Consider the following 23067-nt stretch of genomic DNA (forward strand, 5'->3'; position numbering starts at 1 on the left):
TGCCCTAGCGAGACCATGGGGTATTGGTTAACTGAAAGAAGGAATATGTCTGGAAACTTGGAGCTGAAACATCTTGTCACCTCCCCACGCACAGTTCTCTGAAGCTCAGGATTTTACAGCCATTTGTGAGTTTTAAGGAAAACATGGTTAAAAGGAACAGAACAGTTAAAAAAAAATAAAATTGTACTGTGAAAACAGCAGATTGGTTGTTTTGGCAGTCCTCGCTCCCCCATCCCCGTCTGCCTCCCGGCTGTTTCCAGGAGGTGGTATCCCCCCTCCCTTCCCCGTAGGGGACTGAAGTGCTCACCCCATCCTCAGCGTGTCCATTTCAACGGGAACACAGGTTAGGTTCCAAGCTCGTCTCTCCTCCTGCCTACTGCAGGGAGGAAGTGGCCACCCCTGGGTACGGACCGTGTGACATGGGGATGGATGATGCCCTTGCGTGCTCATTTCTCGGAGGTTTGAGGGCCTTTTCGGTCCCCTCGTACGCAAAATGGACACACGTCATTGAATGCACATGGCTGAGTCATGTGCTGCTGCCACCCACCTGGGCAGCACAAAGAGCTAGAACATCCTACTTGGATTCTGATACAAATAAGGGATCTTGTGGTCACAAGAGCCTTCTTCAGTTTTAAAAATATAAAATTTGAATTAAAAATATTCAGACAGTAAAAAAACCCAGTATCTGATATGCAAGTCATATTCTTAAAGTGCAACTGAACAGCAAATATAAGTTGTGCCTTTTTCAACCATTTTGATATACAAAGGCCTTTTAACATTCCCTTTTGTGTATTTTTAATTAATTTGTGTGTGCGATGTTAGCTCTTCATTTTCATTCTCACTGCTGGAGGACTTCAGCATAACCTAGAGAGGTCACTTTTAGAATATCAGAATATGTGGTTTTCCCCTGCAGTACGGCATTACCCCCCTCAAGTGATATCACTCTTCGGCATTGCAAAGATCTGGCCAGAGTCCCCCAGCATGAAAGGGAAAAGTAGTAAACTGGTATTTCTTCAGGATTTCTTTCTGTTCTACAGCTCACATTCAATGATCTTTTGTTAAAAGGTTAGATGTGGTCCATATACCTACTGCTCCACAAAATGGACTGAGGCCAATTCTCTGCGCAAGACAGTTTACAACAAACGATGTATCTAGCTTCCCTCTTTCTTCCCTCCTCCTCTCCAGCTTCCACTGGCCCCTCACATGCAGGCTATGTAAACTATTGTTGCCAATTTGACCTGGCAAATGGGGGGGAATTCTGTTTGTTGGACATCCTGTTGGTAAGCCAACACTCTGTGATGCTGATATAGCCGGTACCACTTGCTACCATGCAGTTACCAGTTACTAAGTACCACTGGAGCTGCCTGTCTGCTTGGTTTCATGAGCATCTGGATTTAATTTGTAATGCCTTGGCAAAAAACACGAGAGGGGATGAAGGGGGAACACTTGAGGCGGAAAAAACATGTTTCCGCAGTTAACAAGCACCGCTCAGAGTCTCTGGGGACAGTCCTACTTATTCTTCCCCAGCCTGAGGTATGCTCCTGAGTCAGAGGTGAACTCAAATCGTAGGCCCTGGCTTACAGAAGACCTCTTTCAAGGAGGTAGAGAGCCAACAGCAAGAAACCATGCTAACTTCTGTCTGGGACAAAAGATTTAAGGATGTTCAGCCCTGCTTGGGTACCTTGCACCAACAGCATGAGCTCAAGCTGAAAGAGTCAGTACGCTGTAGGAATGTGCTTGGGAATGGGACACTTCCTCAAGGACATCGGGCAGCAGGCTTAGTACTTCTTTAACAAGAAAAGAACATGGTATTCCAAGGGGGGGGACACCCTCTTTAGCACATCACATTAAGGATGGGACACATACCCAACGCACAGCACTATTTCAGCTCTGCGGGACAAGGTAAGGATGCAGTGTGTGCTCAGGGAATCTGTCAAACAGTGAATGGTGCTGAATTGCTCAGTGCATGTCCTGCTTGTTGATTAACGGATGATTACGACGAGTACCCTCCTGGCTGAAAAGCAGCAGCTTCACTAGCTGAGCCAAAAGGAGCTTCTTCCAACAGATGCAGCAGGAAATGTGCTATTTTTATTTTCATGGAAGTCCCTCTAGCTGTATCTCAGGAGTGTGAGGGTCCCCTCTTTCAGTGAGAGACAGACATATGGGATATTTCTACCTCACAGTTTTGGCTCTCCTGTCATAAAAATGTAAAATTTAAATAAATTATAGGTTTATTAGTCCATCAGAGGAAATCTGGGATCCAGAAGAAAAGTATGCTAGGAACACGAATAGATTCTTACAACTCCACGAGTGTGCGGGATTTTGTCATAAAGGAAAACTTCCAGGGCACGATGCATCCGTGGGTCCATAAAGGCTGCCCTTGCTGTGAAGCAGGGACCAATCCGCAGTAGTGTCTTTCTCTAAAAGAGTTAAAACACTCCCTCCGCAATCAAATACGTGTAACAATCAAATTATTAATAAGAACACTAATAAATAGCCACAGGTAACAACGTCCAGTAATTTAGAAGTGGAAGTTGTAGGATGCAGCAGGCACACACACCCATCACTCATCCATTTTTTTCCTAAAAGATAAAAAAATGAATCTTCTTTCAAGTATTAAAAAAATAAGTTAATTGACATAAAAGGGTCAAAGTGACTGAGGGCCCAGGCAGGTCTTAAGCTTCGTTTCCAATGTGCAAAAACAAAATACAGAGGAAAAAAAAAAAAAAACCAAAACACTGCAAGGTCTTAATGGTGGTTCGGTCACTTATGGGCTTCTCCCTTTTAGGGGCCTAACAGCCAGGGAATGCCGCCTGGTAACACCCCTGTCCCAGCACACACTTACCACTGTCCCACAGTCAGTATTTTCCAGTGTCAAAACTGTCACAACAAAAACAGAACAAAGAAGCCCACCAGCCTGTGAGCTGTGGCCATGAAGACTAAGGCCAGCAGTAGCTGTCTCTCCAGTGTGTAGCAAAGCAGAAGGGCATCTTCCCTCTCTTCTTCTCCCCTTTTTTCCCCACAAGAAGATTTAGGAGGCTATGATAGGGAGAGAGTCCTCTGATGCCCACATCTGTCTAAAAACCAGGACGCAGAGAGTTCCATCATGCATACTAGTAGTATCTTCTCTGTCTCATATTTCTTCATATCCATGTATAATGATCAACTGCAGGTTTCTTTGGTGGGGAGGAAGACTAAAGCAAAGAAGGTGTTGCCCTGGGCTTCTGGAGCTCTCTCGGACAGCTGACTCCACCAAATAAGCTGCTACAGGCTGCTGTGGTTTTCCAGAGAGGGTTGTCACTGCCCTCCCTTTTATTAGAACCGGTGTAGTAAAAATGGGAAAGGAATGGACTGACAGGAATCCAGTTTAGTTAGGGATACTTCTTCCCTTAACTTCCTTCCCCACACGTGGATTATTCCTCTCCCTCCTACCACACACACAAAAATACGGTCCATTGCATAGGACCTCAAGGAGACTCCACAGTCTCAATTCACTATCTTCAACTTGGCTTGCAGACATGTAAAACTTAAGCTTCTGGAACCAACACACTTATCAAAAGGCTTCCGAGTGCTTCAAACCAAATCCCTGCATGCTGTTGGACCCTTCAGAGGTTTCCCCTTCAACATCTTCCTATCCATGTAATTCTGGCGAACTCAGGGTAGGCCAACTGGACAACACAGACCAGCAGAGGTAAATGTGTTAAGCTCAGGACCAGTTCAAGCTAAAACCTTTGGAAAGCATGACTGCCTCCAGGTCCTTGTCTTCTTCTTTTTCTCGAAGCCGTTGCTCCTCAAGGAGAGCCACAAGAGAATCTCTCTGCTCCACTACTTCTAGCATCTCATTCAGGATCCTCTTCTCCTCTGAGAGTTCCTCATCTGTCTTCAGATGATCTACAGAGATATCAAAAACTATCAGCATACACAAGGCTAAATACACACATACAATTGATGGAATATTCCCTGCTGCTCTCACCTTCTACTGCCATCCTCTCCCGGAGTTCCTGCTGTAATCGACTCTGCCTGTCTTCCAGTTCTAGCTCCCGAGCGCTGAAAGGGAAACATCAGGAATCCAAGTTCAGGGTATGTTATAATACTCCATACATTGCTGCCTATCCATTCTCAATTTCTGCTCCACCTCTAGATATCTGCTATGCATTTTACCAATCTGTTTTGGAACAACTCTTAAAACACCTAAGATATGTAACTATATTTTTAAAAGATTTAAATGTACTTTCAGCATCTCAGGTTCTTTTTACCTTCAGCTAGAAAGTGCGATACAGAAAATTGAGCAGATTATGGGTGGGATTAAGTCTAAAACGGTGTGAAGGAACAACCAAACCTGCAATCACTGCAAGATTGTACTTTACCTTTATGTATCTCCTGCCACTTCCCGCTGTAAAGGCAAAGTCACTTATCAACTAAGGACGTGTCAGGCCACTGCCTTTTCAGATTCCAATGCAGACAACACCTCGGGGCTTTTCTGACACAGGCACTAAGATGATCAGCTTCCACGCTGCCTGGGTCAGCTGACATACTCAGAAATGAATTTCAGTGAATTTGCAGCATAGGGACTGAGAAAGCTCCCAGTTTCATTAACAGCATAAAAGGCTTATCATCCGAGCACAAACGAGAGGCGCTTGGGTCCCACTACAGGCAGAGGGCCACATGGTAAAAGTGACTGAATTAGAAGTGGACTCTGCCAAAACCAGGAGTCGTCACACATTATTTCTACATAGCTCGAAAACGCTTGTGTGAACAAAACATGTTTTATCCAAGAACAGCTTGGGAAGGGCTCAGAGCTTTAAACATTCATCCATACTTCTGCATGTACACAAACAGATGAAATTTTCGTTCCTTATTGCTATCGTTCCTTCTTCTACCACTCTTATGAAATGTACTTGGATTCATATCTCAGCCAAGAATCAGCCTAAGAGACTGCTGACCTCCTGGCGTTATAGGGAAGACAGTACTGACAGATCTTCCAATGCCATTTGTAACATAATCTCTCTTTTGAAGCTTTGCATTTTCACTCACAATATCATCAGTTCGGACTCGTAGCGAACCAAGGCATTCTTCTCCTGCACCAGCTTGAACCACTCCTGCATCAGCTTGGGATCATCCTTCTTACCCATGCCTGCCAAAAAAGAAACCTGATAAATTTTCAGGTAACGCCCTGCAATCCTTACAAGCCCAAACTGCAAAAACAACAATGGGGCAAAATGTGCAAAGAAAGCCGAGCAAGATGCTGCCAGAGCACTCCCAAGCCGGGTCCATTCACTTTGCCTAGAGTACACAGAAGAGTGGAAGTCACCTCCAAAAGGATTCTCTTCTCTCTGGAGTCTGAATATTTTATTTTTTTTCTTTTCTGATTTTCTTGTGATTGCTTGTTTCTTCCTCACTTTTAATGCAGAAAGCCCAGATTTCTGTATTTCACTTTTCCTTTCATTAGAAGAGCTTTATAGATCCTCAATGCCAGCTAATTAAATGTATATTTGTCAGAAACGGACTCAATTGCCACTCCATGTGTTTTACCTTGATTTTCTTCAACTGCATGTCCTCAATCTTTTCTTTTACTGGCCAAAAGTAACATCTAGTTTTTTCTTTTTACAATAGCTAAGTAAATCTTTTCTGGCTACTTTCCTAGTCAGGTATATCTACCCATTTTGAAGATCCCCTCTGCACAGTGAACACAGAAACTACTTCTACTGTATTGCTCAACAGCGCTGTAAAGAAAAAGAATCCCCAGATACATTTTCTAATATCAAAGCAGACTAAAAATACACTGGGCCTTGGCCACCTCAGACGGAACTCTTAGCTGGTGTTTCATCTATTTTAAAACCAAATCCTAAACTTATTTAGTACTCCATTGATGCATCTCGTATCTGCCAGGAGTTGTGTGGAATAAATTGCAGAATGGTGTTCCCAAAGCCTTCTGTTGATTTTTATCAAATGCAAGAGGTTACCAGGGAAGCGCCTCCTAGCAATCTCCTGGTCTGCGCCACTGATTCCACACTAAACCACCCGCAGATGAATGCTGTGACTTCTTTCAGACACCATCAAGGACACAAGGAATGCGCCTGCCTGCATGGAACTGGAGGCAGGAGCAAGGCCTCAAATCAAGCTCAAGGTATTTTCGGGTTGATGCATCTTATCAGCTTGCACTGCACGTAACCTAGGCATCCTAAATAACTAACATCCCTGTCTGTGTTTGTTATTATGGATACATACTATCTACATCAAGAGCAAAAACTCTCAAATAGTCATTTTGATGCTAAAAATGATCAAGCAGTAAGCTTACTATTCAAACTCTGGGAAACACTTCACAAATATCACGTTAATGGCTAGTTAATTCAGACCTGTGCCCTGCTTCCATCCTTGGGATCTCAGCGAAGCGCTGCACTGGAGCTACGCAAAGGAGAGCCTACAACTCCTATCAAACTGCAGCTTCGGCTGAGAATACCTGCCTTTGAAAAAATCGTTAATAGCAAGACCCTTGGGGAATACCTGACCCGATTGTACCACCCTAAGAGCCTCTGGCTCTGTAGACTTTATACAAGTGTGTTGCTCAGTTCCAAGCATTCCTTTCTGAGCATCTCTGCACAATATGCCCATGTGGCGACAGGAGAGGGAGACTGTACATGCAGATGTCCAGTGCTGTGGCGCCATGAAAGCACTGGGAAGTCTCCCCATCCTTTCCGATGCCAGGATGTATAGAAAACAAATGCCTAAGAAAAAGCCAAAAACACAAGGCTACTGACCTATGAAATACATAAGTATTTTTAAACAGCCAATGAGCAGAGGAATAATGGGAGGGTTGGAGAGGGAGCACTGACAACTGATGTGAGGGAGCACCATGGAAAGCAGAGTAAGTGGTTAGCAAAATTACACCATGAACACACATAAACAATCCCTTCCCCCATGCCTTGGCAATGGAAACTCTACGGCAAACTCCACTTGGGACAGTTAAAGACTGCACTCAGCAAGACAGATAAGGGAAAACCGGTCTAGCTTAAGGTTTCTTGGTTTTTAAAGTTCAAGGATGTTTTTGCAGACCAGTCCTTATAAAGACACAGTATTCCTTTAATCCATATATTCTAATTAAAAGGCTATTTAAGGAAGGAGATTTTCTTCCCTTACCCCACCTTCCAAACATTTTTCAGGAGGAATAGAAAAATTGAAGCCACCAAATGAAAACAGAAACTTTTGAGTGTGGCATTACTGCTCCCACCGTTGCTGCCCAATGTCCCTCCCAGTTGCTACACCTTCCCTAGCACAGCTGGGACTAGCTAGGGAAAGGGATACTGTACCTTTCGTAACTTGCCACAGGCTCAGAGAAGCTGGTTACCAGGTTGCTACTGAGAAGGTTGGTTTGGGGACACAGCAAAAAAACGGGCTGGGGATGGGGGCCTTGTGTTCACCAATTGACTAGTGCTGCTATGACAACCCAGCTGTGGTCAAGGAGAACAGGGAACGTGTGAGGTTACGTTACCTTCATGGGCACAGCAAGGGCAGAAGGAGAGAGGTCTACGACGTGGTGTCCCGGCATTGGGCTCAACTTCAATAGGACCAAACGAGGAAGAGGAAGAGGCAGGAGAGGAAGAGGAAGTTGGAAGTGGAACGGAAGAGGAGGAAAGGGGTGAAATAAAAGACAAGCAAAGGACAAAAAGCATAAGAGTGAGAAAGAAAGGAAACACAAGAAGAAAAGAAAAGAAAAAATACAAGAAATGGAGAAGCAGAAACAAGGGATACAGTCTACAGATGAATAATGTCCCTAATAAGCACAGATAACAGGTAAGAGGTAGACTGAGGTACTGGTGAACTATTACTGAGCTGTACAAATACCAGGCAGGAGGTTACTGTTATTGCACTTTTTCCTAACATACATTTTTCAATAGCACGGTCTTTAACCACAAGGTTTGTGAACAAGACGTCAGGATGAGCAGAGATGAATATTTAACTCCTGCTGATAAATGTCAAATTTCAAGGAGGGTTACAAAAAGTCTTGCCTGCATGCATAAGACACCAGCTGTAAGCAGCCGCCCTACCTTAAAGCTTTATCAGGACCATACTCTTATCACCATGGCAGCATCCACTGATGGTAAAAGTGTCCTTTTTAATGGAAAATAATTTCTTCAGACAGGGAACATCACAGGGAGAATCTGATTAACAGGGAACCAGCCTGCCAGGATTTGCTGTGTCAAGTATGGTGAGTACACGTGTACTCAACTGGACTGTTGTGCTTAGAGGGGAAAAGGCTTTTACATGGATAAAAAAAGTGATTCACATCAGGGTCTGTGAGGGCAATGATCAACTGAGGGCTTTGCAGAGTTAAAACGGTAAATTTAAAGCTCTCCTTTGACATTCTCATTTCACAAAGCATTTTAAAGTTTACAAGTCCCCTTAGTATCAGTGACTTACTGAATCTTTTTCATCTTTTCTGTCACCCGGTGAAGGACAAACATTTCTTATCTATAAAATGGTTCAGCTCTTTTAACACTGCGAATTTGCTTTTCAGGTGTACTTAACGTTACGGAGATAAACAGTAGGAAATTACCAACATCACTAATAGTTACAGCAGAACATGTGCACCAGGAAGGTGATGAGCTAGCGGAACGGAACACGCACTGCTCTCAATGCACAACCACATGTATAAAGGCGAAGCATTTCTAAGTTGGGAAAAGGCATAAACTCCACAACAATAACATGGTAAGAATAATGCTTATTTTGGAGAAGTCAGCAGAGCTTGATATACATGGTTCAGAGACAGCGTTAGAGAACTAGACTACCGGCGAACTGGAAAGACTTTAGAAGGGACCATCACAGAACTAGACCAGCACATGGAGGACACACTGGAGCGAGGGGCTTCAAAGCCTGTGACTGAGCAGCGGGGCTTTCTCAGACAGGAAGAAACCTCTGAACTGGGAGCAGGAAGGGGCAACATTAGGAGAGGTGCCACAGTTGGCTATATGATAGTTACAAATAAAGCATCGCACCAGCAGTAGTTGACAGTACCAGAACCTTAATTCTAATTGTTCAGAGCTTTCCAACTTCTTAATTTAAAATGAAAAAAATACTAGGGCTTTTTTTCTACAATTGCCATTTCACAGTTTAGGTTACAAAAGCAAAAACAAACAAGAAAACCCCCAAACTGCAAAGGCACTGTGAAGGATATGATTCCACACAAAGCAGAGCATCTAGTGCATGACACCTATTATATTTTTTATTTCACATCCTATCTTATTCAGCATGCATTCTTCTATATATACTTTAATACTCTAACTTGGTCCAGGGGGGATCAGGAGATGGACATTTAACTAAATGGAAAAATCCACTTCAATTTTTCAGGGTTTGAGATTTCATTCATGAGTGTGCGTGTGTGTGCGTATGGGGTGTTGGTAATTCAAACGCAGCTGTATTTATACATTTCAAACCATGGACATATAGACTTGGTGAGAAATCTCCAATTTGCCCTATTTAATCTGGTGTGTGAAAATGCCATTCATCTCATTGTGACATCACCACAACCTACTAACTTCTGTCATCGGTGAGCAAATGGTCTGATACTAGGAGAAGATATTATCTTTGGTCTCCAGTAAAAAAGCCATAGGACTTACATATCAGAAGGCTGTAATACAGAACCCACTCCCTGCAATTGTGTTTTCTTCCTTTGCTCTTAGTTGTGGGGTTTTTTTTAACAAAAGTATTATCCTCCCATTCTTGCCTAAGGAAAACACGTCCTTGAATCAAGTTACCAAGTCCATGGTATCTATAATAGTCCTGCTAGTGGAAATGTTAACATTGCTTTTCAGTACGATAATGAACATAACCTGTACTACTAAGATCCTTTCCTATTACTCCAGATGTAAATTATAGTTGCGTCAGTAAATACAGATAACATGACTGTTACAATTGCTTTGGAAACAACTTCTGCCCAGCCCAGGATAATTAGCAAGGCTTTTAAAACTGTTCCTTGTGTACCGGAGGTCCTAAACAGTGAGGACTGAGTAAAGTGCAACCTGAAAACTTACCTCTTACAGTCTCTAAAGCTGTGAAAACGACACCAATTATTATGCTCTAAAATCAATATCATGCAGTAGAATTTTAGATATATTTTTAAAAACTTCTCTAGTGATAGTCATGAAAACTGCCTCCCCACCCTTGCTAATAAAGAGTATTGATACCTGTGGTACAAATACTATAAGCAGACTAAAATAGGAATTTTCACATTTTAAGAGGAAGACTATTTTATCATATTTCCTGAAACGGAGAAAGATTTTTCTCCGTTTCAGGAAATATGATAAAATCTCCAATCATTCTTGAAAGAGATGAACTCTTTCAAGAAAAGGCCCCTTAACTGTTTCAGAAACAGAGAACCATGAAAAAAAATAAAAGATCATTTGATAAATGTAAAAAGGATTCCCTCAGTCAGCTGATTAAGTTTAGACAATGTATTATCAGATCATTCATATTCCTGACAAGGTTAATTAGAAAAACAAAACAAAACAAAACAAAAACAACTTCACAGCAAGAGCTCTCACTCTGTAAAGACAATCCTGGGAAAAGGCTGAATTCATCCAGTACTATTAAAAGGAGAACTATACAATACCCTGGTTCACAATACGACGTTAAAAACTGTCTCATCTACATTGCCCTTGCCACTTGTCTGATTAGACAATGACAATCCTTACATGTATTCTTATTTCTCTCAAAGCCACCACTAATCCTACAATGTATAGTATTATGATTATTGTATTATTGTTTAGAGAAGAGACATCACCACCTCACAGACTCATTAAATTAAAACCATGATCATCACTGCAGGACAATTTTCCTGGACATGGAGTCAGGGCCAGATGGGAAAAACTCTTTTGATAACAAATTTAAAAAAAAATAAATAATCCCCTTTCTGTTTAAGTCTCCTCCATCACCAAAAAACCCAGGTCGGATCTGGCGACACAGGTCCTCACCCACAGCACAGAAAGAGCGCTGCTGTCAGCAGCCATACAAGTGATCCGCTCCCCCACTGAAGCAGTTTGTTCAGAGGGAGCTGAAGGATAAGAGAACCACCATTTCAGTGACCATTCACTTCTTAGGTTCCCTCTGCGCTGTCAGCAAGAGTTTGAGAGGTGTAACTATAGCTTCTGGACAGAAAATTATCACTTTTTTTTCTCCCCAGAGAGGCAAAACCACCAAGAGACTCTGTTAATCACAAGTTGTTCCTTTTCAATGCCACAAGCCAACTTTTCTGAATGCGTGCAAAGCCTTCAAAGCAGAGGTCAGCAGCCCAAGCTGATGGCAAGCAGAGGCATTCAGAAGGGCACATGGGGTGATCGGTACGGAGCCAGGAGCTGCAGCTCGTGGAGGAAAGGAGGGTGCCCCAGAGCTCCTGAGCACACTGAACATCCTGCAGAGGCAGAAGCTCTGCATTGCAGATTAGCCACATCCCATCAGTAAAGTGACTGGAATGATCTTGCCTCTGTGAAAAGAAGCCTATCCCAGATCCTTCTAGGAAATCTTTCATGCAGCCGTGGCAAGAAAGACCTTGTTTGTTGTAGTACTCTTGAGAGATTGCAGACTTTGCTACAGTGATGGAAACCAAGAGCCAGGCCAAGAATAAACACCATAGCTCCAAAGCCTCTTCAAAACAAGGAACAGAAATTGTATAACCACCATGAAAATATACCTTCCCCTTTGCTGTACGTTATTCTTTGTTACACAAGCTACACAGGACTGTTGTCTTCTACTTTGCATTTACCTACTATTTAAATAATACTTCTTCATAATCTGAAGCCCAGTAGTAAAAATGATTGATCAGGATGAAGAAAGCACAGCAGAAAGTTTGGGGTGTCAGACACCATTATACCCAAGCTACAGCTCACGTTGATCCCCTTCACTATTTGCCCATGTCCTGCGGTATGAGGGCTATGACAACTTCTGCTAAGTGGTGAGCCACTACAAATTAAAATGGCTTGAACAGATATACCACAGACCAAATAGGATCACATCCTTTGGAAGCTTTGCATCCAAAGACTTTGATTTCCATATTGCTGACTAATCAGGGCGGTTTGGAAATCAGCAACACCAGGCAGGAAAATCCAGCTGTGAGGCTAATCTCGGTGCTCCTGAACAATTATGCTGGCACCTGACCTCACAAGCTAACAGCACAAATCTTGAGAAATTCTTATTGTACTAACAAATTCCACCACTCATTTATCAGGCAGACTAAGAGCTCCAATTTTAACTCAGTGCTTAAAATAAGGCTCAGTCCAAAAGAGGCGAGTAAGACCAACTGAGCACTGATCACAGGAAATATCCTCTTTCCCGCCTCTTAAAAATCAGTTATGGTCAGAAACCCAAGTACTGAAAAATAAAGCATTCCGACTTTACTATTTGGTGAAGTTGTTCAACAGGAGTGTTGTAAAAGTGCAACAATACAGAAAGCCACCTCTCTGAGAACAGCATCCACACAACTTCATACATTATATACAAAAGTTGAGGGAAAGGATTCTGACAACTATCCCATAAGCACATCACTCAGCGTGTCCGACTTAACAGTTTACTAAAACTGTGTCAAAACCAGTATCCTCTAAAGTACCATCACTAGAAGAAACCTGGGGAAAACTCACAGACCACTGAAGTGTCATGCAAACTGAATCACACCTTTATTTATCCAGCCGAAGAGAGGAAGGGGAAAAAAAAAAAGAAGGCAGTTAAGGGAAAGAAAAGTAGAGAAGGCAATAGTTGGAGCAGAACACACACACAAATGACTGCATAGAAGTCTCCTGTTTCTACTAGACCTCAAGGCACTTCAAAATGCAGTCAGAAGCAGTACAGTCCTGCACTGGCCCTGCCTCCCAAGACTGTTAGTTCCTGTGTGCAATTGTGAGAGGTTTACAGCAAGAAGCAGGTAAATGGTAATTGCTTGCTTCCAGTACCTCAGTAGTACTCTAATTATACTTAACAAGTTCTGCTTATCAAGTACTCTTTCCTGCTCCAAATTTACAGCAAAGAAAACATGTTACCAATTCACTGCAGTGTCAAAAGCAGCTGCAGACTGCAAAAACAATGTTTATCTTACAACTCCACTCCTTTTCCAGGAGAGTGGTGTTTGCCAACGACAAGAAATAGGTCTGTTCCCACTTGAGTATATCAGACTCCAGCCCTGCAGAGTTAGATCTGCAGGACTTTAAAGGGCATACTCAGCTCCAGTATTTTAAATAAGCTACTAAAAAATGAAGTAGTCGTAGAGTATGCTTTAAACAAATAATTAAAAAAGCCAACCAGCACACTTTTTCGCCCCTGTTTACCTGATGTTCATAAGGCTCTCGACAAGAAGGGAGAACATATGTCTGAAATCTGCACTATCAAAAATACCAGCTCTCTTCCTTACATCCTTCTTGCCTGTCTCAGCATATTCCAGCCAAGAGCAAGGCAAGACAGGAGTGTGGGGCTGCTTCCTCTCCTCAATGATTCCCTGCTGGGTGCAAGGGAAAGGAAGCTGCTCATTTGAGCACAGAGGGAACAACGGAGGTACTTTCCACAGGCAGACAAGGAGCAAACCAGGACAAGAAACTGGTGGGTACGGAGGAACTGAGGCTTGGACTAATTAAGCAAGGAGAATAAAAATGAAAACTACTGAAGGAGAAGAGACAGAGAGGAGAGGGGAAAAAGGGTAAGGGGTGAAAGGAGAAGACAGATTTGTGGAGAAGACACGACCTACAATTTTCCAGACAAATAATGCTGGGGAGAAGAGGGAGCAGAGCCCAAAAAATTTTGGGAGAAGGCCAGAGGCAGGGATTGAGACTGTGGAGACTGAGTCAGTGGGAAGACCAGAGCAGGAGTGAATGACTAGGAACAGCTAGTGGGGAGGAACAGGAGGTCTGAAGGGTAGAATACTAGGATGTCTTTGTTAAGAAGGCAGAATTAAAATTAAATGCCTGAGAAGCAGAAACTGGGACTTAGAATGAAAACGCAAGTGGGGTAAGGAGCTTTGGATGGAAAAAGATGGGATTAGGACAATGACTGTCTGGAAAGAGGGAGTAAAAGGGACAAAGAGTGTGTATCCACCAGAGCACTATATTCTTCCAGCGTCTGGCTCAGAATCCCTGTTTTCAAGTCTCACCATTCCACAGCTGCCAGCAAACATCTGTGAAATCCACTGACCATGTCTCACTTCCTCTCCATGAGGATCTACACAGAGGATGGCAACCTAGCACTGCTATCAGTTATTCCATAAGGGCACGAGGCTGAGCTCTCTGCAGTGGATCTAAAGGTTATAAATCTGTTGATATAACATAATACAAAATCTTAATTTCAGTTGGTTTTGCAACCTTTGTAATGTTCTTTTAACATAACTGCATATACGATATACACATAGGAATAATTACTCAGAATTGAAATGTGACCATCTGTAGCGTGAAATGAAACATCTGCTTTACAGCAACGGTACATGACAGGAAGAGAAGATTATGGCATCTGAGCAGAGCAACAAGGGTAGTTAAGATAGCAATCTGTAATCCTGCACACTGGAACTTGACCAAGGATGTCAGAAGTTACCACTCCCTTTGCAGCAGTTGTTGCGCAATCTGTAACAACTAAATGAAACGCAACTCTCATTAGTGTAAAGAAAATCCAGAATAAACTAATGCCTTATTCATTCAAAATTTACTACCAATTTACAGATAACTTTTCAAAGTATTTTGCAATTTTGCTTATCATTCTACTGACAGCGTGACTCTAGAGTCATGCTTATGCCTCACAGATGCAAGTTGCCTGTAGAATAATTAGCTCTGCAGCCATCCTAGCTGCTTACACCGCGCTCAGCAGGCTCAAGAAGTGACACGGTGCTCCAGGGATTTTAATGGCAGTCCACCCAGATGCAGGATCCTGCACAGACATGTAAATTTTGAAGCTGAGCTCTAAATCTGCCACCGAATAGTGACAAGTATCATCAGAGCAATGTATCCCTTTTGGCAAAAGTGTTCTGGCAGCCCCAAAAGCAAATGTAAAGCAAATTACAGAGGCAACACAACAGTACTGTAAAGCCACATACTCCAGCAAGGCTACACAGGTTCATTGCATTTAAAGGGATACTGCCCAATACAGTTTTTTAAAGTTTGTTTCGAAAAAGTTGTTTTTGAGATAAGCAGAAACTTGATACAGTTTTAAAATATATCAACCATTTTTAAAAAACTTGAACATTGTCTCTGACTGTTGGAAGCCCAAGTGCTGAATCACCATATAAATAAAATCAGCCTGTAACAGCAGATCAAAACCGACCACTCTGGGGTGGCTGTCTGAGCTCAGAGAAATGGGAAAAGCAAACAAGCCAAAAAGGTAAAAAGTAGATTCAATTTTCAATTCAGATTTTCTGCAACACAATAATTTAAGCAACAGTGTCCCTTTAAGTAAAGATTATTTTGATTTTCTTAAAGCCACTATTAGCGATTTTGATGGGATCGCTGTCTCTAAAGAGGCATTAGGAGGAGAAGCAGGAGGAGGGAGAGGTATGGTGGAAATAGCATTAAATAGGGATAAGGGTCTGTTAAGTGTAATTCAGCATCAACCCTTTTACAGCCCCTATTCTATGCTCATAAGGGTACGTGCCAGCCCCGATGGGCATAACCAGGAAGAGGATTTCAAAGTCTTTCTGCAGAAGATACCCCTGGAAAGAATGCCAGAGGGACTGAGCAGTGAATGAAGCACAGGGCTAGCAGAGGACTATCACATCAAAATTAGCACAGGGGAACTGGGCAACAAATTAGGTCTACTTAGGAGAAGTGTCTTCCATTTTTAAATTTCAACTCAGGTGGATGTTCTTCAACAAAAGCCTATTGTGCCAGGAGAATCTGTAGTCATTCCCAACAGACAGCTACGGATGGATACTATGTGGGACAGCCTCCCCAAGGAGGAGGAGAAAAAATGACAGTTAAAAGCCTGGGGGAGATTACGTTTGAAGTATCAAATGCAGAACACAACAAAATCAGGGGAAGACTTCTAGTGATGTGTTTTGGATCAGGCCTAGAGCGTGTGGATCTTCCAACTCTACAAAGCTGGACTATAATGTCCTCCCTCAACAAAAACACAGCTTAGATCAAGCAAAACTTTATATTCTGACAGACAAATTAAATGGAACTCTGAGATGACAAGGCAGCCAAGCAGAGTTTGCTTTCTCTTGGATCCGCTGACAGATTTGTTCATTTTATAAGAATAGATTTAGGGTAATTAAACTAGCAAAGGTAATTTTAATTTTCAAGATGGGCAAACATTAAACAAATGCAATTTGCAACCCAAAAGTTATCTACCTACTAAGGGATTCAGGAAGCAACATTAATTAAAGAAATGCAGAACCATGGTGCAGAGCGATGACCAGATTATAATTGCTATGTGAAAAAAAAGAGCTAAACACTGTAATGTGTGTTTAGCACTAAATGAGAGACTGAAAGAAAATAACATAGCAAGAAGCTTATTAGCTGTGTAATGATGCAAACTGGGCAGACTAGAAACTCTAACAGCAGATTCCATCAAAAATCACTGGAACTCTTAACAGTAGATTCTCTTCTAACCTAACAGTAAGGCAAAACAAGAAAGAAGAAATATCTGTCATCTACAAGTGTTTCCAAAGCCCCTTGAGGGAGCATTTTGTTTTTGTTAGATCATCAACACACTCTGGCTTTTTTGGAAAAAACAAACGAGCCTCAAGAGGGGAACAGGGAGGCAATGGCATGACTAATCCTTTACAGTGCTGTTAGCTCTTGAGAGCTGGTCAGTTCTGCTGTCCCTTTCACGTTAAAATATTTTCCTAAAGAGGATTTCAGTGGTAGAGTTGGACTTTGCAAAGGAGAAGCAAAAAACCCGAATGGCCTTCCACTGCTATCAGGGAAGGTGGCTGGAGTAAAAACAGTAAGTAAATTTTGAAATAATCAACGCTGTAGAAAATAGAAGAGGAAGCCTTACACATGGTTTGTGGAGCATGCCAACATCTCCTTATCCTGAGCTGGAAAAGGGGTTCTGCTACAGCCAGTCGTGTGCAAGGGCTGTTTCTTCTTGTTTGTGAGCCAAGGATGGGAGAAGTAGGTGAAGGGAGGGGTGGGGAGGAGTGTCAGCAGGGTTAGTGTCAGCGGGAGGTTCAGCTATACATACCACCCAGATGCAAGTCGATGAGGTCACTGTAATAAGACTCTCCCCAATAGTCTACAACAAGGAATTGGTGAAGACAGAGTTATTGAACCAGATACCCACCCCAGCCCCACACAATCAAAGCAATATAAGAGAAAAAGACATACAGACAGAAGAAAAAAGAAAAGAAAAAGGCAAACAAGAAACATGCATCTATACATGTGGACACATATATATATAAAAAAGTATGTCTCTCTTTCTCTGTATACATACATATATGTACACACACACACAAATATATCACAAACATATATATTGGGAAGACGAGGAGAAAATTCCCAGCAGGCAGGCAAGGATTTCCAAGGAGAAAAATCAAGAAGCCTACATAGAGACACTTCACCTACTTCAGCCTGCACCAGTACCTGACACTGGTGTCTTTCCTGTTCTTGCTTAGAAAAGCTGCACTAATCCTGTTGCTTTCATGCTGAGCTATATGGCAGAAGGAAAGAGTGTAATTTCTTAGGTCAGCTGCAGGAAAGGTGTAAGGGTTGATTTCTTGGAGGCGAGTGAGTGGAGGACGTGTACATACAGCAGACGGATGGAAGGCAGTGACTGAGTGCTGACACTTAGGCAAACGCCTAAGTGTAGAAAGATGGGTATTCGTGTTTCTGCTGATGTAGTAGCTGTGCCAGAGAAGAACCTTCACAGGAGTGCGTGGAACAGACATGTACATCCACAGCTGCTAGAGACAGGTACACCATGAGTCTAGCACTGTGTAACGTTTCTTTGGGGAAGAGACAGATGGGAGTACTGAGAGCACTATTTCTCACTGCATATGATTCATTTGATGCAAAGAGGTGGCTCTTAAATTTTTCAGTATTGATCTGACAGTAGTAGTTCCCAACTCCTAAAAATGACTATCAAAGTTTACGCTAAAGGAGGAAAAGGGAAAAAAAAAAAAGGTTCCAGAAATTTCTGATTTGACATATTTTTAAGTTAATATTTGAAAAAATGAAAAATCCACACAGGAAATCAAAGTCATAAGCATGTCCAAACAGGCGAATGCACTATAATATGAAGTACTGTTACATTAATAGCAATTCCATTCAAGATGTCTCTTAGGACATTGCAGAAAAATGGGAAAATTCTTCATTGAGACTATCCTACTTTACCTTTGCAGTGAAATACCATCATGCAAAAGAAAGAAAGGGCAGGGAAGGAATGACAAAAGCTTAGGCTGCCTGTATGAGACAAACTTGCAACCTGAAGTAGACCTTACATTATCACTTGAAATAGAGCTTACATTCCAAATCATTCATTCTTGCTATGAATGCGACTATCAAAGGCTGAGATTTTCAAAGATAATCACAGAGAATGTATTAAGGCAATTATGTAATCATAGGGTGATTTTCTGAATTTTTTGAATCATTTTCTGAATCAGAAACTAAATGTTAGATTGAGCATTCAGCTTTTAAAAGAATAAAAGACCGACTGCGCCTTGCCTGAGGCTGAGGCAATTTAAAAAAGGAAAAGACAAGATAGCCAAGAAGGTGCAATTATTTTGTCAAAATTAAAGTTGACGATGACCTCCAAAATGTTTCTGAGTCTGATTAGCTGAATAGCTACTATCATCATATAGAATATTTCAACTTGACAACTATCAGATAATGAGTGAAATTCCTGGAAAGAGTACTGAGCTGTACTCAGTAGATACTGCTAGGATCTAAATTAACTGTAATATCTCAGGAAGACAGCAGGGCATCACTGTGAAGAATTCATTGACAGTCTTTTCAATATAAGTCACGTGGCAAGAATATATTAAGGTTGATGCAAAATGGATGGGAAACAGAAACAAGATTATTCTCAGTAAACAAATTCTTAGCTAGAGTACTACTTTTTGTGCTTACCAGTCCAACTGAAAACCAATCTTTTTCTAAAAATGGAAAGAGGTCCAGAGGTCAAAGATACGAACAACTAGAGTTAATGGAAGACCTCTAACAAAAGGTAGAGAGGAAAGATGACTAACAGGCAACATACTAAAAGATTATAAATGACACAGAGAAGCACAGATGGTCTTGTCTATCTTTTTCTACAACAGAACAATAAAATCATTACAAAATCCTGTTTCTTCTGTCAGGATTTTCAAGTATATAGTAGTAGGAAACTACTACTAACACTATCTAAAACTTCATATTCAAATGCCTAAGTCGGTGAGTGATTTGTTCTTTCCCTACACAAAGGGAAGCCGAATAACCCACTCATTACAGACTCCAGTATCTTCTCTAAGAACAGTCAACAGTTGCTCTCTACGGGACAGCCGTTATTTTATGCTACATTGCAGTCCTCCTCTATTTATGTGGACAGAGTATATATGCAGAAGGCACACCTTCCACCCTCCCCCATTATTTCCCCTTGTACAAGCTTATTGAAAGGAAAGAGGTTTGGGGTTTTTTTTCAGATGACAACACCACTTTATACACCGTACTTCCCTTTTTAAACTTTTGTTTACACAGTTTCATTAGGGGAGGGACTGATGAGAGACAAGAGCATGACTCCAAACCTTTACACAATGGTACTGCTGAACGCAGCGGTCACTGTTAGGTCAGTATCATAGGCAATGCAGATGAAAAGAAAATTACATTGCCCTTCTGAATAATTAATGGATATTGGAGGCAGAAATTATTTGTACTTATGGAATTGATGTCTCAGACTTCAAAAAATTAGAAGAAATTCAGTTATTTTATTGCAAGCATATGAAAAATGTCCATGCAAGAGTGGCTAGAGAGGTGAAGGATGTAATTAAGTTTTAATATTTTGTTTCACTCAACACAGGTTAGAACATGCTCCCCCTCCTCTGCTCCCCCCGCACCAGAATGTGTTTCTTGTTAATCCCCTCAAATAACTGAAAGAGTTGAGGTTGGTGAGTTCTTTATAAATTCTATAGTTAAGCTTCTGTAACCATAATGTACGATCTGTTGACAGAAACACGTTGCAAAAGCAAAGAATACCCTAGAGACTTCCTGAAGAAAAGAGATTCATTTTGCAAAGAGTGACCTACAATTTCAGAATTCTGCTAGGAAATTCATGACTGCACAAGCTCATGTAAGACTGCTTCTTTGGGAGAGTTGGGAGTGAGAAGTTAGTTATACAAGGGTTTAATTCTGCAGTCTTCCATATAAAATAGCAATTCTTACTCTTGATCATATTCTGCCCTCTCTGAATGTTTTTAGGCATTCTTCCATCATTATTCAATGAAAGAACATTCTATCATGAAGAACGTTCTCTCAGCTGCTAAGATTTCCCACTTGTGCTGACATGTCTTACATGAAAGTTATTTAGCAGCTGAGTAACCAAGACAGGCTTCCAGAAGAGGAGAAGAAAAAAAGAAAAGAACAATTAGGGATAAGAGAGGTGGTTTTAGCAAGTGCAGTAACTGGCAGGCCAGAGAACAGAGTGGGGCTACACAGAAATACACAGCATAAGGAAGGATGCACCACCAACAGAGAAAGAGTTTTTGCACAAGGCTGTTTCTTTGAACCCACAAATGAAAAAGCCAGCCAGATCACAAAACCATCAGAGTCCTCAAGGTTGTTCTCCACACTTGTAGTACCTATTTTCTTTGGTAACCACTCAGTCCTGCTGCTTTGGCACGTCCTTACGGAGCATCAAACATACCCAATCCTGGCCGAGTAGGAATTGGTGGGAAGTCACAACAGACTTTTCCTCTGGTGAACCTTCACTGCTTAATCAAGTTCCATCTTCACAGGCATAGTCGTCACTCTTCAGTCCAAGCAACAAGCTAAAACATTTTCCAAACACCTGTTCCACTATTACCATTTCTGATCTCTGATCCTTGTAATCAGGTACATAATCCTGGGCTTCTCAGGTATACGCACACTGCATTTGCCTGTTGGATATTTGACTCCTTGCAAACGAGGATTCTTTTTTCCAAATCATTATACTACGATCAGCATTATTTGAACCAAGTACTCCTCCACTCACATGCTTTGCCAGATCAGATGATACTCATTTAATTTAATTTCAAGTACACACGACATTTCTTTAACAGCTGGACATGGATACCTTTCAGTACACGTGTGCATTTCTGCTCTGCACAACTTTGTTGGAAGTAGCCAGTGTGCTGGGCTGTGCAGTGAGGAAGATGTTCTGTGATGGTCCCTTGTAAGGACACTACCTTGATAATCCAACACAATAGAGAAAGCACACACAATTTCACAATTAATTCCTTAACATAAAAACAGTGTTCTCTTCCTGTGACAGCTTTATGTGAATTGCATCTAGGAAACCCCTGCAATTTTCTAGCTGTAATACCCAGCAATATGCAGAAACAGCCAGACAGCCATTATTAATAGTTGCAGAATTACCTCCTAAGCCTCAGGCAAAGACAAGCAGACTAAGCCTCTGCCGATAGGGAAGTCCCAGAATTAGAAGAAACACAGGAAAAACAAGGTCTCAAAAAGATAGTAGAAAGGGAGAATGGATTCACACTGGACTCTATGCCTAGACTATAATGGTCCAATTGCCTCTAAAATCCAAGCAAGCTATGAACTACTGCACAAGCACTTGATAAGAAAATATTAAAAAGCAAACCACGCTTTGATGGATACCTGCTTCTCCCCGAAGGGCCTTCTCCACAGCAACCCCTCTCTCCTCGAGTTGCCTCTGCTTCTCTTCCACTTGTTCAAGCTGCCGCTGGATGATCTGTTCAGAGAAGAATGGAGCAGAATCTCATCAACAGCAATTCTCCTGCTCAGTCTGCATCGCTCATCTAGCACTGAGTTCAGTCACATCGGCCTTTTCAAAAACACGTATTTGTATTCAACAATACGCTGCTTCAAAAGCTAGCATCACTCACCACTAGCATCACTCAAAAGTGCCTCCAGTGAGAACATCCTCCCCACCCCATTGCATCCTATCCCTTAATTTTGCAAACACCTTGATACTCGCTTAATTGCTACAACTCCAATCACCTTCCTAAACGCTGAAGCTAAAGGTGATGCTATTCAGTCAGCTGAGTCCCTACCTCAAGTTTTAAACAAAACCCATTACTTATAGATGATGCCAGCAGTTTTCCAACAGATTCTCTGGTAATTAAAGGTTAATTTAGTAACACTTCACTCAGCAGCATAATCTAGCAGAGCAATGATAGCTTCATTGGGTATTATCTGACTATCACTGTTCCATTCAGTGCATGATGCTTTGCTCATCTCCAGCAGGAAAGGTGTTATGGTTGTTCTTTTTCTCACTGTAGAACTATCATGACAAGTTTCACCCATTCTTCCCATGTCTGTGACATGGTATCAAATTCGAAAGAGGGAGTAGGAGCAGGGACAATCATGTAGAAATAGAGAAAAGTTCCATCTCTGGATCCTCTTCTGACATACTCAGAGGAATGTCAGGATCATGGTGCTTTCAACTGTCTGCCGTGACAAGCAGATCATGAGACACTACCTGAGCTCTGTGTAACCTCTTTAGCTCTTCTTGCTTGGCTTGTCTACGGGCAGCTTTCTGTACGCGCCGGGTCAGCTTGGCGTTCAGTTCCTCTTCTGTGTAGGCTCTCTGAAGGAGGGAAAAACAGGATCAGGTTTTATTTGCATGCTCAGAGGTATGTGGGGAAGGATGACCATTTTCTCTTCCAAAATCTCAGAAGGGACGTGTTCTGTCTTTGCCATGGCTGTGTCAAAAGTCAAGCTTCTGTAGGCAAAGGTGTTCACAGCGCAGTGAGCAACAATTTCAGAGTCAAATCAAGAGTGAAGAAGCATATAAGCCAACTGCAAAGCTGTGATTTTCTATAACGTCTCACCCCATCTTCCACTGCTATATGAAACCTCTCCCCAAAGATCATATCGATTTTTACTCTATTTCTCAATAAATTTAGCCAAATGGATTTAGTTAAATCAATGAGTACCATATAGAGGGGTCACCTTG

The 23067-nt window shown here is 41.8% G+C and overlaps 1 protein-coding gene across 17 annotated transcripts in view; it reads right to left on the bottom strand.

Moving 5' to 3' along the window:
- Positions 1 to 2216: 2216 nt before the first annotated feature.
- Positions 2217 to 23067, bottom strand: part of MICAL3 (microtubule associated monooxygenase, calponin and LIM domain containing 3) — a 163651-nt gene continuing 142800 nt past the window's right edge. For 13 of the 17 annotated variants that reach the window (XM_074584923.1, XM_074584912.1, XM_074584904.1 and 10 more), the window contains 6 exons: positions 22591 to 22698; positions 21747 to 21840; positions 7490 to 7555; positions 5035 to 5134; positions 3974 to 4047; positions 2223 to 3891 (listed from right to left, as the gene is read on the bottom strand). In XM_074584923.1, coding sequence (XP_074441024.1) covers positions 3707 to 3891; positions 3974 to 4047; positions 5035 to 5134; positions 7490 to 7555; positions 21747 to 21840; positions 22591 to 22698 — 627 coding nt within the window. In that variant the 3' untranslated portion in view covers positions 2223 to 3706. Of the gene's footprint in view, positions 3892 to 3973; positions 4048 to 5034; positions 5135 to 7489; positions 7556 to 17142; positions 17194 to 21746; positions 21841 to 22590; positions 22699 to 23067 lie in introns of all 17 variants that reach the window. The other 4 variants (XM_074584934.1, XM_074584813.1, XM_074584830.1 and 1 more) reach the window with 4 other exon arrangements.

This window comes from Larus michahellis, chromosome 1 (genome assembly GCF_964199755.1).
Source record: "Larus michahellis chromosome 1, bLarMic1.1, whole genome shotgun sequence".
NCBI lineage: Eukaryota > Metazoa > Chordata > Aves > Charadriiformes > Laridae > Larus > Larus michahellis.